Source organism: Ovis canadensis, chromosome X (genome assembly GCF_042477335.2).
Source record: "Ovis canadensis isolate MfBH-ARS-UI-01 breed Bighorn chromosome X, ARS-UI_OviCan_v2, whole genome shotgun sequence".
In the NCBI taxonomy this organism is placed as follows: domain Eukaryota; kingdom Metazoa; phylum Chordata; class Mammalia; order Artiodactyla; family Bovidae; genus Ovis; species Ovis canadensis.
This window is the reverse complement of record NC_091727.1, coordinates 66217754-66234889: the sequence shown is the minus strand read 5'-3', so window position 1 is coordinate 66234889 and position 17136 is coordinate 66217754. Positions and strand designations below refer to the sequence as shown.

Below are 17136 nucleotides of genomic sequence, written 5' to 3'. Positions count from 1 at the left end.
AGCCCCTAGCCCACCCCGACGGGTCAGGAGGCCTGACTTCCCACACAGGCATATGTGACAATGAGGAAAACACGGCCAAGGAGGTGAAGTCAAGCTTGGAACTGGACTCAGATTGGAAGGCTGACTCCATCCCCCAAGCAGCAGGGAACAGGGGTCAGAGAAGAGTAATTACTCACATGTGTATAGCACTTGAGAGTTTATAGCCACAGACATTATCTCATTCGACCCTGGCACAGCCTCATAAGGTAGATATTCTTACTTCTCCCACTTCACATGGAAGGAAACTGAGGCCCAACAAGCTAAAGTCACTTGTCCAATGTCACGCAGCTAGGAAGTGACAGCCTCGGGTCTTGAACAAATGTCAGTCCGATGGCAAAGACCTGGACTCTGGACATCAAACTAAGTCAGGCCTCAAGCTGACTGAAAAGGTGACCAGTCAGGTCTGGATGGGCATTTCCACTTCCCCACCTGTCTGTCCCACCTTTCAAGCTGGTGGCAGCATGAATTGGCATTTATCCATCCCCTCAGAGCAGGCAGGTCTGAGCAGTCTGAAGCAAATGCAAAGGGGCTGTGGAAAGCTTCCTCACCCCAAGGAAGGCTTTGGGGGTAAGCCCCACCAGGCTGGCTGAGAGTTTGCCCTAGCCCAACCCCCCTGGAGAAGTCTTTTGCGGGGGACGTGCCTTCTTTCCGGTTGGGCACGGAGCCCGGACAGTTCTTGCCTGGCAGCAGCTAGGCCCTCGCACCTGTCGGTCTGGCTCCCCTGCTTCACAAACACACGCCCCCGCCAAGCTCACCGCTGCTTCCAGATGGCTGGTCACTTAGGCCTTTACCCCACTTTGGGCCTTTCTCTTTCTCGTTTGATTTCTTTTCCTTGCCTTGTTTTCTTCCCAGGCACTCACCCTCTTGCTCTTTTGCTCCCTCCTGCTCTCTCCATTGAATACATTTCTTTATGCTCAATCTGTCTCTTTCCCTCTGACTCTAACAAGGTAGCAAAGTGGTGCTAGTTTCCTCCTCTGTAGCAGATGAGGCCATCTCCCCAGGCCACACCAGATCTTCAGTTTTGAAGGAAGGCAAGAACCTAGGCGTGAGGGAGTAGCTAGAGAGCAAGGAAGGGAGATGGGAGCAGGCAGAAGTGGGTTCCAACTCCGACATGCTCATTTGCTAGCTGTGTGACCTTGGTAAGGTTGCCTCCCCTCTCTGAGCCTCCTTCTGTAAAAGGGGATTGATAATAATAGCCACAACCTCACACTGGAGGAGGGGTATCAACTGATCTTGCTCACGGGTGGGAGAGGCCTTTAGGACCGAAAAGGGGCAGGTTCCAGCAGGCATGACTTAGAAGGCAGTGAGGCCCTTTGGTCACCAGCGAGGCTCTGGGGTCTGATTTGAATCCTCAGTGCAAAACAAGCAAGGTGTAGGATGTCGGCAAGCTGCCTAACATCTGTGCCTACATTTTCTATCAGCAAAATAGAGATGACTACAATAGTAATGCTGGGAAAGATTGAGGGCAGGAGTAGAAGGGAACGACAGAGGATAAGATGGTTGGATGGCATCACCGACTCGATGGATATGGGTTTGGGTAGACTATGGGAGTTGGTGATGGACAGGAAGCCTGGCATGCTGCGGTTCATGGGATCTCAAAGAATCAGACACGACTGAGCGACTGAACTGAGCAATAGTAATCACCTAGCGCCTCAGGTTGCTGTGGGGATTCTAGGAGAGAATAAACACAGACTGCTAAGAACAGTACTCTTGCCTGGAAAATCCCATGGATGGAGGAGCCTGATAGGCTGCAGTCCATGGGGTTGCGAAGTCAGACATGACTGAGCAACTTCACTTTCACTTTTCACTTTCATGCATTGGAGAAGGAAATGGCAACCCACTCCAGTGTTCTTGCCTGGAGAATCCCAGGGACGGGGGAGCCTGGTGGGCTGCCGTCTATGGGGTCGCAGAGTCAGACACGAGTCACCTAGTAAGTGTCCAGGAAACATTATCGTTGATGTTTTTCATCAGAGCTAGCAGAGATAAAACTCCCCTGAGGTGGTGTTCTTATGCTGGGCCACTGCAGGAACCTCAGCCATATGATCATCCAAAGTCATTTCTTTGCAGGGCCTCCAAGTATGCTTATGCAGGTCTATCCACACAAGGACCCTAAAAATTCACCTTATGTTCCTCCTGCAAAGCCAAGTGCCCTGGGGTAAGGGTTATATAAAAACCAGAGGGAGCAGCACCTATTTCTAATAGGCCCTCCCAGAGGAAGTGCCTTTTTGTGATTGGCACAAGGAGACGGTATGAGGGGCATTGTCTTGGTATGGAGGCAGCAGAGGGATCTTGGGTCCACTGGGCCTGTTGTCTTCTTTTCATGGCTGGCGGCAGAGTCTGCTCCCTGACTCCCTGAGCTACCTTACATCCTCCATCTATCTCCAGCTCTGATTTCTGATCCCCAGAAGGATAAGTGTCTTTGGCTGTGGGGATCCAGGGAAATCTCCAATCCCTGAAGCTGTACATGTGAAATGCACCCTAACCCCATTCACACCATCATGATTGTCTGAGCCCATCCCAGAGGCAATCAGGGCTACTGATCCAAGATGGGAAACCTCTCCATGCCAGCGGGGCTCTGATTAGAGAAAAACTGGGGTCTGTGATGGGCAAGGAGTGGAAGTTTGAGGTCTCAGGTGTGATCAGATATTGGGAAGCTGAGAAGGCAGGGCCTCGTAGCCCAAGAGAGGTGAGGGCAGGGAAGTGCTCCTAGCATAGACAGGAGATTGAGGGCCAAGGGGCTGCCACATCACCTCAGGGCTCAGGTGAAGGGAGCAGTTTCAGCCTGACGCTGCTGGAAGCAAGGCCACTAAAATGGCCTCATCTTTAGAAGGATGAAGTCAGCTGAGAGACACCACGTTGACCTAAAAATGGCGGGTGGCAGAAAAGAGAGAACATACAAGACCCCAAAGACTTGTACTCTAGAAGCTGAAATTAAACGAGGGAAGACCTGGCGAAATGTATTTAGCAAAGTAAGATGAGACCCCTGTCACTCGATGGCCTGGGAAAACTTACGGACTGAGATCCCCTCATCCCACTCTAGGGATTTGAAGCATGTGGCCACAATTGTGCTGGGCTAGAGGGGCAGCGACAGGCAGAGGAACCGAGCACTGCAGTGAAGCACCAGCTCCTGGGCCTGGGGAGAAAGCCCCTCTCTGTGCTGGTGGAGATGGAAGAGGAGAGTTCCCCACAGTTTGGCCAAAAGTCATCCTGCCGATTGCTCTTTCTGACACAACCTCACACTTTCTTTCCAGTCCCATATTCCTGGCTGTGTGCAAGCTATTTCCACTTGGATGTTCTGCCAATGGCTTAAACTAAACATGTTTAAAGCAGAGTTTCTCTTCCTCCGCAAAAAGCCTCACACCTTCCCAAGGCCTCCAACTCCACTGCTGTTACCCGAACAGCCCGGGGTTTGGCCGGCTCAGCTGTTTCTTTGTTCCTGATACCAGCATCTTTCTCCCTCCCTTTGAACTTTGTGCTTTTCCCTAGATAATATTCTTCAGAGTCCTCTCTGCCATCCTCGGGCTGCAGCCATCTCTCACCTGGCACCTCATCCCTGGAAACTCCTGCCACAACCCCTAACGGGACTCCCCTCAATCCCAGGTTGAGGGTCTCTTCCTCAACCTGGGCCATGATTACCTTCTAGCCACACACACACTGACCACTGACTGCAATGCGTGAGGCTGAGCATCCGTTCTGGAAGCAAGAAGAGCATAGACACAGATAACAGAGGAGCAGGGAGCCTACTAGGAGAGTTTGGCTTGAGGAGTGAGTCCCACTGGGCTGTACATCCCTGCTCTGCTGCTTACTAGCTTTGCAATCTGGAGGTATTATTTCACCTCTCTGGGTTTCAATGCCCTTCCCTCTAAAATGGGGATGATAATGCTGCCTTCCTAGACAGTTAAATCCCAAGAGGAAGTAGAGCAAAGGGGCATGTATTGGAATGACATCTCCAAAGCCTGGAGTGGGCAGAGCCATGAAGGATGTGAAAGGCTAGGTGGCTGAAGCTGTCTGTATATATTTCTTGTGCTGTGCTTTCTTGCTTAGTCTTGGCTTCTCTGTCCACGGGGATTCTCCAGGCAAGAATACTGGAGTGGGTTGTCATGCCCTCCTCCAGGGGATATTCCCTACCCAGAAATCAAACCAGGGTCTTCTACATTGCAGACAGATTCTTTACCAGCTGAGCTACCAGGGAAGCCCATATATATTTGCAGTTTTCCCATTTATTTCCTATAAATAACAGGAAATCAAGTAGGGAATCAATTCAACTGGCCTCAATTGTTGGCCCTTTCCAAAGCTCCCCCATCCACTTGTGTAAACAGGAAACCAAGGCTACAGTCTTCAAAGCTGATAGGAGTGTACCCAAAGATGCTCTGTTATCTCTCTGCTCTGTTCTCAGTGTTCTGCTTCTCAAGGCCCTTTCCCCAGAACTAATCTTGTTCCCTTAGTCTGCTCTTCTTATTCATCCTCTCTTCTTTTAAATCCTCCCTCCACCTTTGTTTTTTAACACAGGAGCAGAAGTGAGTGCCAGTCCAAGCCCACTGGCCTAGGGCAGAGGAATGCGGCCACTCCCTCAGCACAGGGCAGCCAGGCCCAGGCGCTCACTCAGGCTGGCAGCAGCAGGCAAGGCGCTGGGGAGGCTCCGGCACCTTGCTCCGAGGGGCTGGAAAGCACTACAGACATTAGCTCATCACTCCCTGGCAGAGGCCAACCAGTCTGCTATTCTCACTAGCATCTTCCAGATGGGGAAATGGAGGCACAATCATACTCGATGTGGTTGCAGATTCACAGGAGCCCAAAGGGGGCTTCTGGGCAGGGTCTCCAGATGAAGTAAGGGAAGGAGGGCCACCCCAACTTTCTTCGATTGGACTTGCAGTTCTTGAGATCTTACAGTAGAAGGAAGAATATAGGGAAGAACTGTGATCCAGATTGCAGTATCTGGAGGGGGCAACAGGGAAGAATGGGAAGAGGTGGCTAGTACTCACCATCTCTTGAGCCCTCCACACATAAAGGGATCCCCAGACAGCTGCAGCTTCCCTCACTAGCCCATTAGGAATAACAGCACTTTCACTGCTTGTACTACGTTTGCTCCACTCATTACCTCTGGGGTAAGAGGCAGCCAGGATAAAGCCTGCATGACCAGACATCAAAGGGTTAACGATGATGCCAGTAGGTCATGCTGTTTTCCTCCTGGTGTTTTTCTGTTATGTCCAAATTGTGTGTAGGGAACAATTATGACATTTATCACCAGATGAAATGTTAACTATTTTTAATTATTAAAAAGAAGCAGGACTTCCCTGGTGGTCCAGTGGTTAAAAATCCACCTGCCAATGCAGGGGACACAGGTTCAAACCCTGGTCCAGGAAGATTCCACATGCCACAGAGCAACAAAGCCAGTGCACCACAATTACTGAGCTCACACTCTGCAAGTACTGAAAACCACACCCTAGTGCTCATGCTCCACAGCAAGAGTAACCACTGCAATGAGAAGCCCTCACACTGCAACTAGAGAGTAGCCCCTGCTCTCCACAACCAGAGAAAGCCCACGAGCAGCAACAAAGATCCAGTGCAGCCAAAAAAAAAAAAAGAAGCAGCAACTGGGATGTGGTGGGGAGCCCTGGGCTTGGAGTGAGGAGCCCCAAGTCAAGACCACTCTCTCACTTTCAAGTTGTGTGAGACGTAGGGCAAGTGACTTCAACTCGTTAAATCTCAGTTTTCTACAAAATGGAGATAATCAACCCCATAGGGTTGTCATAAGATTAAAAAAATAATGGATATGAGAATGTTTTTTAAACAGTATTTATGGAACTTTTCAACTATAATCACAAATAAACATTATAATGAAGGCCCATGTACCCTTTTCAACAATTATCTTATTTTTTCTATATCCCCACCCACTTTTCTCCCATCCCCACTGGAATATTTCAAAGCAAATCCCAGACATGCTCTTTCTTCCCATAAATACTTCAGTATGGAATTCTTTTTTATATTTTTAACAATTAAGAAATAATACATGAGAGATGTAAAAAAAAATTGGAAAATGTCGAAATCATGTATAAAAGAGAAAACAGTGTGCCTGAAACCAACGCAATGTAAATTAACTATACGTCAATATAGTATAGTTTTTAAAGAAAGAGAGAGAAAACATAAATCACCCCAGAACCCCACCACCCAGAGACAACCACGTTTTGGAGTACTTTATTATTACTTTATGCGCATGCACACACACACACACACACACACACACACATACACATTTTAAACAAAAATCGGATCCTATGCCATTTGTACGTATTCATTTTATTTTAATTATAAAAGTAATAAAATCACATTACTAAAAAATCAAGAAAAAAGGAGAAATTACCCATAATCCTTTACCACTTAATATAAAAACTTCATATTTTAATATATTTCCCTCCCATTTTTTTCAATTTACAGCCATACTTTTAACACCAGTGAGATTGTACTGATTATGCACTTTTAAAATTATGAAGATTTTCAAATTATGGGAGAAAATAATATAATCTTATGGCAGAAAAAAATTTTTTAAATATCATGCATAATCCCACCACTCAGTTTTAATCCCTATTAACAATGTGGTATTTTGATTTTGTTTTTAGGTTTTTTTTCCTTTAGATACTTTTTTAGGGGGGCCTTTCCCTACAGTGTATGGGATCTTAGTTTCCAGACAAGGATCAAACCCATGTCCCCTGAATCTTAGCCACTGGACCTCTAGGGAAGTCCTCATTTTGGTATATTTTCTTCCAATATTTTTTCTATGCACAAATAATTTTAACAATAGTAGAAGCACACTGTTTATGCAGCCTATTAACTATAAATTTATATTTAATTATAAGAATAATATAAACATATTGCATAACAGAGAAAAGAGGGGGGGAAATACCTCACAATCCTACCACTGACACTGTTGGTTTGTTTTCCTGACCATTGCTTCATTGTCCATATTTATACATGGTTGGAAACATACTGACTATTTAATTTTCTGCTCTTCATGCCCTTTGCAACTTGGCACATCATATTTATGCAACTTTGTACCCAGTGTTTTTTATTTAATATTTTTGTGAACATTTTTCCATGAATAAAAGTTTTTGAAATCAAGATTTTTTTTTGTTAGTGTTAAGGTACTGAAAGATGCTCTCTCATCATGGACATTTAAATTGCTTTCCATTTTTCATTATTACAAACAATTCTGCTCAAAACATTCTTGAACGCAGACTTTTGCTTTTGGGGGAGTCCCGTCTATGGGGTCGCACAAAGTCGGACACTACTGAAGTGACTTAGCAGCAGCAGCAGCTGGTTGCCTAGTGGTTAGGATTCCAGCCTTTCACTGCTGTGGCCTGGGTTCCATCCCTGGTGGGAGAACTGAGATCCTGCAAGGTACATGGTAACATGTGCTTTTTAACTTTTCTACACACTTATTGAATATATGTTTCTAGAGACCACTCTATGCGTACAGACTGTCCTATAAAAAGTTATCATCTTCTATTGGTCTTCCATTTACTCCTGTCATAAGATTCAGATAGCCCTTGGTTCTGAAAAGTGGGATTCTGAGAACAAATCTGCATTTTCCTCTTCCTCCCCTGGCTGTGTTTATAGACCTCCTTCATCCCCTCACAGCCTGGTTTTTAAATTTATCAGTCAGCAAGTATTATTGGACCTGAAGTATGTAAGCTGAGGCAGGACTAGGAGGCAAAAGGAAAAGAATCAGAAGGTACAGCATTTGTGGACAACTTACTACGTAGCAGGCATCAACTTAAGCTTTTCCGTTGATCCTTGCAACAAGCCCTCATAGTCGCTACCATTATAATCCCCATTTAACAGATGAGAAAAACTGAGGCCTGAAGAATGAAGCTATCGGGCTTCATTACAGAGTTAGTAAATAGCAGAGCAGGGATTTAAACCCAGGCGGACTGGCCCCTGAACCTGTACTCTTGACCACATTTTAGATGTCCCTTTACCTTGCCAAACAACAAGGTGCAAGGGTGAAGGTGAGGATTCTGCAGTTAGCTTAACCTGGATTCAAATGCCTGGCCTCCTGGCTGTGTGAACTTGGGCAAATCTCTGGGACGCCTTCTCACCTTTGGTAAACCCGACCTCACAGGGCGTGGGAATTAAATGAGATAATGGATGGGAACAGGCCAGGTCCAATGCTGGCGCACAGAAAGTTCTTGCTGGGTGATTATCCCTGTCCTCTCCTCCGCATGCGAGCTCGCAGTCTAGTTGCCAAGTTGAAGATAAGAGTTCAGTGGAGAGCTCTGAGCTCGGCTGGAGCCGACTGGGAAGTCAGTGATCCAGGGCATATTTGCAGAGAAATGCAAATGTCTCCTTTGCTCTCTCCCGGCCTCTGCAACTAACCTCCCCTTCCATGTACCCCCCAAAGGAAAGGGGTGGCTTTTGTGCTCCAAAGCTAAGTGCTCGAAACCCTTTTCTATCCTGCTCCCCAGGAGGTAGACAGCGGAGATGACAGGAAGTCACCAGTGGGGAGACACTTTTTGGCATGTGGGCATAGAGAAATGTGGCCGAGGGCGCTCCTTTTTCTGCCCTTCAATGGTCCGGATGGGGGAGGGGGCTGGCTGTTGAGCAACTGCTCCGGAGACACTCCAGAAGCCGAGATGAACATATGCCTCTTTCTAACAATTGACCTGGGAGCCATCCAATAGATGGAGGGCGGATCCAGAACCTCCCGGATCCGGAGCCTACCGCGGAGACGCTGCCGCGGTTTCCAGACTCGCTCCCGAGCGGGAACTGAGGTGAAGGGTAGGTCGGAGGTCCAAATTAACAAAACACAATTCCAAAGCCCGGGGTCGCTTACGCCAGGCAAATACCAAGGTAGCTTGAGGGTGTATTTCACAAGCAAACTTCATAAGGTTTTAGGGTCCCGACAGATACCGCCTTTTATCAGAAGGAAACTGGGCGCGACCTAAGATCTTTGTGCAACGCGAGAAAGTGAGACGATGGTGTGTGGGATGCGGTTGTTACTGGGGTTTGAGTTGACTCAGGGTGAGGGGAAGGGAGACAGGCAAGGTAGTTTTGGGGGCTGGGGAATGAGTTTACCTGGCGTCCAGAGCACTCGCCCCGTTTCCTCCAGGCGCCAAAGAAGGGCCTTGATCTGTCCCTCTGTTTGCTCCTCATCTTTACGTCAGTGAGCCGGTCAGTCCATCAACAAACAGAACTTTGTTCAAAGAGCGAATGCAGGGCACTTTGGGGTACTAAAGAAAAAAAAAAAAAGAATAAGAAAGAAAAGGAAAGGAAAAGACCTTTAGGTCTTCAAATCCAATTAAGAAGACAGAACACATACATAGTGAAAACGACTTCATGACATTCCCTCCCCACTTTTTTCTTAACATCAGGACTTGTAAAAAGGAGCATGTTTTATAAACACTGTAAATGGAGTAGTTGTTGCTGAAAGGGGCCAAAAAGGGGAGGGGGGAGTTCGGTTAGAAGGGTAATAATCCTGGTAGCCTTCCTGGAGGAGGCGAGAGAAGCACGAACTAAAATGAAGAAGACTGGAACCTCCTAAACGAAAAGATTTGTAAGATAACATCCCAACCCAAGAAAGATGTGACCCTAATAGAAAATGTTATTCTTTTTACTTGGGAATGATTATATAATGATCATAAAGTAACCTGGCATACTGGGAAGGCAAGAGGAATCCCTGCGAGCCCCCAGGCAAGCTCTTCCTACTCTGTTCCATTCTGGGCCTTTTGGCTGTGCCTTGTGAGCTGTACCTGGCCCCACGATCCTTGACCCATCGCCACGAAGCAACCTGCCAGCCTCCTTCAGCCCACAGGAGAGAATCCCTTGAAACTGATCCCAGCTCAGATCTTCGAGGAAAATAAATCACTGCTGCCAGCCAGCTTCCATGAAGCTCTGTCTGGAATCTGGCGACTTTAAGGGGAAAGGGACCCCTCAGCCTCAGCCCTTCAACCAGGGATATGGTGCAGCCCAAAGCGGGCAGACAGGCTCCTAGAAAGCCCTGCACAAAACCCAAATTGTGCCCCTTGGGCCCCGTCCCGTGTGTGTGTGTCCCCATCACCCGGGTCATTTCCTGAGCCCATAACTCTCCTTTCAAACCCCCTGAAGCCCGCTCTGACCACCCTCTATATATAGGTCAGAAAACAGACACTAACAGCTCTCCCTCGCCTCAGCGAAATTACTAAGTGCAATTTATTGGGCAAGTCCATGCAGGGCGGTGGGGAGAGATCGTGCCCCGGGCCCGGGCCCCCTCCTGCTTTAGAAAAGCAGGCGTCGGCCGGGGGCTCGGGGCTCGGGGCGACCACGGCCTGGGCCCGCCAGCTGCACCCCGGGAGCCGTGACCGGTCCCCAGCGCCGGCGGACCCGCGGGGCCGCTCGGACTCCGTTCCCCAGCCGGCCCTTCGCTTTCACACGATCCGCTGTGACTGCACCAGCTCGAGCGCCTTTAAAGGGCCACACACGCCAGCCGCCGCTATAAAATGGTCCCAGCGGCATAGCTGCAGAAGGGGCACCGCTGAGCTGCCGAGAGGAGGCTCGCTCCGCCCGGCTGCCCGCCCACAGACAGCCGGCGAGGGGTAGTTTCTGGCAAGGGGGAAAAAAAGGGCTGAAGAAGGCGCAGCACCCGCTCTGGCCCTTGGGTGAGTATCCAGTTCAGATTTTGCCACCAACTCGCCCACGAGCCAGGACATGTGCTAATAATGCCCTGAGCCGGTTATAAAGACGTGGAAATTGGGGGGAGACAGAAAAGGGGGGGAAAGGGTCTGTCCTTCCTGGGATTCCTAGCCGAGGCCAGCCTGCTGCTGTGTGCGTGTGCGTCAGGGCTCTCCGGGCAGCAATGGGGGCTTGAGAGCCGGTTCCCTCGCGCCGGGAAAGGAGCGCGGTGGCCGCCGCCGCCCCGGAGTCAGGCGCCGAAGCTGCGGGCGGGCAGGCGGGCGGGCACGGGCGCTGGCTGGGGCTGCTTGGCGCGGCACGGTGCGGTGCGGCGGCGGCGCGGCGCGGCGTGGCGGTGCGGGCTTTTCCCAGGCGCCCCGGGGTCGGGTGGCACTGAGCGCGACCGGCTCGCGGCGGCGGTGGCGGCGTGCGTGCTAGGGGCTGGGGGCTCCGCCGCTGTGCCCGCGGCTCACCGGGCTCCGCGCTTCCCTCTCTCCAGGGCAGGCGGCTTCGCGGAGGTAAGCCGGGCCGCCCGGCAGGGCGCTGGGCTGGGCGGCGGGGCCGGGGACTCCAGCTGAGGGGGCGCGGGGAGCGAGCGGGGGCCGGGCTGGCTGTGGGGCTCTGGGGGACTTATTTTCTGTTTGGAAGCTGCTCTGCTGGGAGCGGAGGGGCCGCCACCCGCCCGCCCTCCAGCCAGCGTGCCGGTTCGCTCGCCAGCGCGCCCGTCTGCCGGCCAGCCGGGCCGAGCGCCCGCTTCTCCCCCGGAGACAGCAGCACCTTTTCTCCCCGCGCCCGCGCTTTCTCCAGCTTGGCTTCCACCGACTTTGCTAATCACCCGGACCGCATCTGGACGCTCCGACTCTAGGGCTGCACAAAGCTCAGGTTTCCTTCAGGGGCTGAAGGCGAGAGGGGCTTTTCGGGCCGAGTTCAGCGGAATTGAGGGATGGAAGTTAGCGAATTCGGGCAACTTGCCTTTACTGCCCAGTCGACCTCTGCTCTCCCCCACACTCACGCCCACACACACGCCCCCACACGCACACACCCCTCTGCCTATAAATGCCAGTGGCTGGGCTGGGCCGCTCACGGAGTCCCAGCCTCAGCGAGCTCAGGACTTGGAGGAAGACAGATCTGGCTGCGAATCCCGGCTCGCCACTTTCTAGCGCTGTGACCTTGGGCAAGTTACTGAACCTCTCTCACTCTTCTCGTAGCTGAGTGATAGCACTGACCACAGGCGACTTCGCTCGGGGGTAGGCTCAGCCCGCGGCCGCGTCGGGTGCTCAGCCGGCGCTCATGTGTTGGTGAGGCGCGGGAGTGGCCGCAGCCAGCGCCGCCGGAGTGCATCCCCGCGCGCGGCAGCACTGCGGGGCCCCAAACTCGCCAGCGAGGCCGAGACCTCGCCTGTCCATCCCGTCTTCACTATCGGTTCCTGATACGGCACTCGCGGGAACTGACGCTCGGGGCCCTGGTGGCCCGGGTGCTCGCTCTCCACAGTGCAGGGATGCTCCCGGCCGCCCTCAGCTCCCGCGGCTCCACCTGGGATGTGGCGGGGAGGGCGGCCAAGCTGTCCACAAACATCGGGCCTTTAGTTTTCAGGTGGTGAAATTGACTAGCCTAGTTAGATCGCATCCAAATCAAGTCGCAGTAGTTTGGATTTTTAAATTTCTCCTGAGTGAGAAAATAGCAATCGAAATGGAGCCATCCAGTTGGTGCCATTTTAACTTTTGGTCCCCCAACAGGTCAAAGACGCGGCCCCCCCTACCTGCCTCTCGCCCTCTCTCTTCTTCCTCTCCCTTTCCCACCCCCATCTAGGCGGGAGGGGGCTTCTGGCCCACGGGAAACTCTGTGACGAAGAGCGGGCGGCGGGACCGGGAACTGGTGGCCGGGGCCAGCGAGGCACCGGCGGGCGAGGAGGCACTTGTTGCTCTAGGTTGCCCAGCCGCCTCTCGCAGCCGTTTCGCAGTGGTCAGCTCGCGGCTTGGAGAGTGAGCTGGGACGTTTCCTCGCTGCCAAGTTTTGTCTTCGAATGGGCTGGGTGGGTGGCAGAGGGGAGACAGAAAGTCGGGGAAGCAAGGGTAAGGATTCCGATCGAAATGTGGTTACCTCTTTAAACGGATTCAACAATACTTACTGAGCACCTACCGAGCATAGACCCAGGTCGGGGGTCAGGGCTGGTGGAGGGGAAGGCGGCGACGGGAGGCAACAGATATCTGAATGGAAACAGCGTCCTGCCTAAAGGAGTGCAACAGCCTGAAGGGGGAGACGTGGTAAAATGGTCTTCCCCAGGAACATACTTTTTTTTCTCCTTCTCTCTCTCTGTTTTTCTTCTTTCTCCCCCGCCCCACTTCTGTTTCCTTTTGTTTTTGCTGCTGTGGGTTTTTTCCCCCCTTATATATAGTTCAGGTAACAGGTAGCATAAAGAAAGAAGAAAGGCTGGATAGAAACAAGAAAAGATGGACAGCCACCTCCAACCCAGACATTTTTCTTAGGACATGAAAATTGCTTGATACTGAAGGTGCAGGGCTCTTGAAGACGACATGAATTAGATTCCTTGTCTTGTGGTCACTGGCTTGAAATATTTTCGGGTTGCCTCACAGAAGAAACAGGGCTCCAATCAAGCAGTGGTGATGGACCCAGCAACTGATTGTTTTCTCATGCTTCTCCCCCTTCTTCCTTTTTCTATTTTTCTTGCCTCCCTCCCCTACCAGGAAGTGGTGCAAAGATGAGAGAGGTAATAAGTGGCCACTTTCTAGAAGTGTCTGAGCAGATTCTTAATGACCACCGAGGGGAGGGAAGTGTCACAGAGAACTCTAGCCTTGTTGGAAAGATTAGAGACTTTTTAAGATCCTGAAGATTCTTTGGGCCAAGAGGTATTTATAAATGTAAATTTTTACATCTCTAATTCATCATAAAGGCTAGAATATATGGGGCTTTAAAAAAAAAGCTTCTTGGAAAATAACTTAAGAGCTTTTAGAGATTTTTTAAAAATATTTTCTGGTTTGGGGAGATTCTTTTCCCCTCATCCCCTTATCTTATTCCTTTGGCATTTGAACTAGGGGATAATTTCTTCAGAAGCCATTTGAATCATTCTAGGTATGACATCTTAGCCAGCGGTCACATGAGGCATGTGGGCATAGGAGTGCTGGATCCTTCTCCCAGAGCCACCGCCACCTGATGGGAAATCCATGGAACCTCTGTGCCTCAGTTTCCCTCTGGGAAGAATTATATCCACCTGCCACTACAAATGAGTGTGGCTGGGCTCAGAGCAGGTGTCCTGGGAAAGCCAAGTGCCACCAGGGCTGTCTTGGAGGGGACTTGCAGTGCGGAGGAACTTGAGACATCCCTAGCTGCTCTCTGGCTGCTTCAGAACCCCCAGACTACCGTAATCAGCCCGGTTCTCTCACACAAAACCATGCCTAAGGCAGAACTTTGGACCTCATGACATTTGCTTTGGGGACCTATTCTTTCTCTGGATGGCAGCCACCAGCTTTTTAGTCGTCCTCACCATGACTCCTTCCCACGTTCTCCCAGTTCCAATGGAGACCACAGCTCTTTGGCCCGAGTGCCAGTGGCCAGTTGAGACAGTGTGCTGTGTACTCAGGGACACTGTTGTCCTTGGAATCAGAAGAGTGCCCCCTGCGCTGGTGGCACGGACCTCACTTGCATGAGGAAACAGTCACGTCTGTCCTCTCTTGGCGATGTGGGTAGCTGGCGGTCCAGGCAGCGCCTGGACAAATCAAGCACCTTTCCCACCTCAGGCAAAAGTTCCAGCAGAGACCCTCTGCTCAGGTAGTGTCTGGTCTTGGCTCTAACCCATCACCATCCTTGCCTTGTAGCTGTGTGGAATGGCCCAGCTTCAGGCTTTGCTATTACTTTCTTGGTCAATAAAGCCTTTGCCCTTATTACCACTTCTCCTTCACATACAGCACAACAGCTCCAGCTGGCAGCATCTCCTCCCACCAATTTATCCAACTTCTGCCAAGACTCTGAAATGCCAACTATGTCGAGGCCTGCACTTGATGTCAAGGGTGGCACCTCACCTGCGAAGGAGGTAACTTTTGCCATTTTACAGATGGAAGCACTGGAGTGGGAAAGATGACGTGGTCTGGGGCCACATGGTAGGTCCTCCTGGCTGTGGTGTCTGGTGTCCTTTAGTAGACTGGAGACAGCAGAGCTTTCTCAGGGGAGAATGAAAATGGCTTTTCCCTAAATATGGTCACTTGGAACCCACTAGGGGTATTGAAAGATGGCAGAGAGAGAAGCAGAATTGGAAGAGATCACTCCATTGTCTCAATGGATTAAAGTGAGACTGAGAAGAGGGGGAAAATGAGACCCCTTTTGTAGAATGGTGAGCTGAAGGTAGAGTCGAGAGGAGATGAAAGCAGTGAACTCCTTTAAGATGGTGGGTGTCCGGCATGAAGACTTAGAGCTGAACACAGTGCTTGGAGCCACAGTGGCAAAAGAATACTTGAGCCCAACTTGAACTAGGAAAGGAGCCTACCTTTCTAGGGGGCCTTCTTGCTACCTCCCCACCACTATCCCCCGATGAAACACTTCTGAAGCCTGATGAATGGTGAGGAACAAAATGTAGAGCAGGGGTACCATGCTGTGCCTTTCTCTGTCTTCTAGAATGCCAGCCCAGAGATGAACTCTCTGGCCTACTCTAACCTGGGGGTGAAAGATCGCAAAGCGGTGGCCATCCTGCACTACCCCGGGGTAGCCTCGAATGGAACCAAGGCCAGTGGGGCTCCCACTAGTTCCTCGGTATCTCCATCTCCAATAAGCTCTCCTACTGCCACCCCTCCCACTAAACCCCCACCCTTCAACCTGCACCCCGCCCCTCACCTGCTGGCCAGTATGCAGCTGCAGAAACTAAATAGCCAGTATCATGGGATGGCTGCTGCCACTCCGGGCCAACCCGGAGAGGCAGAGCCCCTGCCAAACTGGGGCTTTGGGGCTCAGGCGGGGGGGGCGGGATCACTCTCTCCTTCTGCCGGTGCCCAGAGCCCTGCCATCATCGATTCAGACCCGGTGGATGAAGAGGTGCTGATGTCGCTGGTGGTGGAACTGGGACTGGACCGGGCCAATGAGCTTCCGGAGCTGTGGCTGGGGCAGAATGAGTTTGACTTCACGGCAGACTTTCCATCTGGCAGCTGATGCCAATTTTTCCTAAAGATGGAGGAATAAAGCCACCAATTCTGTTGTAAATAAAAATAAAAGTTACTTACAAAGAGATGGGCCTACTGGAGGTGTTCTTCATTGAGATCTAAATGGGTGTGGCACAGTCCAATGTTCTTTTAACAATTATGAGACCCATGATGAGGTTGTCGGTGGATAGCTGGGAGGGAACTTGGTTGAATGGGAGGAAAGGGAAAGACCGGGATGCCGGGGGTGTGGTGGAGGATGCTACTCACTGAATTCCTACTTCAGGAGCCCAAGTACCTAGTCTCAGTGCCCTAAGACCACAGGAACACTGTCCTATTCAAGGCTGATGACAGGGGCTGGTTGGGAGCATTCTTGGAAAAAAGACTGATCCAGACCCTTCTACAGCCTCCTCACCTTGTACATCCAAGGCTAAAAGGTTGCCCTAGCCACAGGGCACATGTTTCACCAACTCAAGAGCCACCCCACTCACTCTCTAGCCCCCATCCAGTTGATGCATTAAGGCCACTCCTTTGCCTTTTTGCCCAAGGCAGTAGGTATGACCCAAGAAGGAGCCTATGACCTGGGAGCTCAGATTTCTCTTGAAAATTGCAAAAGCTACAGACCATTAAACTGAGATTCTAGATGACTTGAAGTCCCTCAGACAGTTGCACAACCCCCACTTCCATGCCTGGGACACTCTGAGCAGGCCTAAATGTCCCCTAACTCTCGCCTTCCTGGCCCACACTGTATGGGGACAGCTTGTTTCTGTGGGCTGGCTTCTCCATCTTGGAGACACAGATCAGCGCTGAGCTCAACAAGGTCAACCTTTGAGGATATGTCTGTTGCCCTTAGATTAACTGCTGAGGAGGCAGTGGCTTTAGAAGAATTCCAAGTGACAAAACCGGAGCACTGAACTGGATCCCAGCCTTGAGCTGCCGGGGAGGGGAGGGCGGGCTGTGGTGCTGGTGTGCAATCCAGCCCTGTCCTCATATGGACACAATCCAAGAGTCTAGAGACTCCTCTACCCACATTTCATACTCCCGGAGACATTCTTCCATGGACATTGTGAAAACTAATCAGCTTTTTAGGACTAGCATGGGGCCCGTCCCTTAGCAAATGCTTTCAAAGGAGCCCACCAAGAGAAGCAAGGCATTGGATTCAGCATTCCCTGAGCATCTGCTCTGGTTCAGGCACTCTGCTAGGCACCAGGAGCATAAGTTAAAGTTAGTACCTTTGAAGGAGTCCCCCATCTAGATGGAGAAAGGCATCAACAAATTACATAAAACAGTATTTCCTATAACACAGGGGAGC

At 50.9% G+C, this 17136-nt stretch overlaps 1 protein-coding gene across 9 annotated transcripts; it reads left to right on the top strand.

Moving 5' to 3' along the window:
- Positions 1 to 10243: 10243 nt before the first annotated feature.
- Positions 10244 to 15913, top strand: CITED1 (Cbp/p300 interacting transactivator with Glu/Asp rich carboxy-terminal domain 1). 9 transcript variants are annotated; one of them, XM_070291824.1, is made up of 4 exons: positions 10722 to 10836; positions 11183 to 11201; positions 14607 to 14731; positions 15310 to 15913. In XM_070291824.1, the coding sequence occupies exons 3-4, from the start codon at positions 14672 to 14674 to the stop codon at positions 15835 to 15837; spliced, it is 588 nt and encodes a 195-aa protein (XP_070147925.1). In that variant the 5' UTR covers positions 10722 to 10836; positions 11183 to 11201; positions 14607 to 14671; the 3' UTR covers positions 15838 to 15913. The 9 variants fall into 9 exon arrangements, with proteins under 9 accessions (XP_070147926.1, XP_070147925.1, XP_070147923.1 ...); XM_070291822.1 differs by having other exon boundaries at positions 10762 to 10842; XM_070291821.1 differs by lacking the exon at positions 11183 to 11201 and adding an exon at positions 11381 to 11857 and having other exon boundaries at positions 10774 to 10842.
- The last annotated feature ends 1223 nt before the right edge of the window (positions 15914 to 17136 follow it).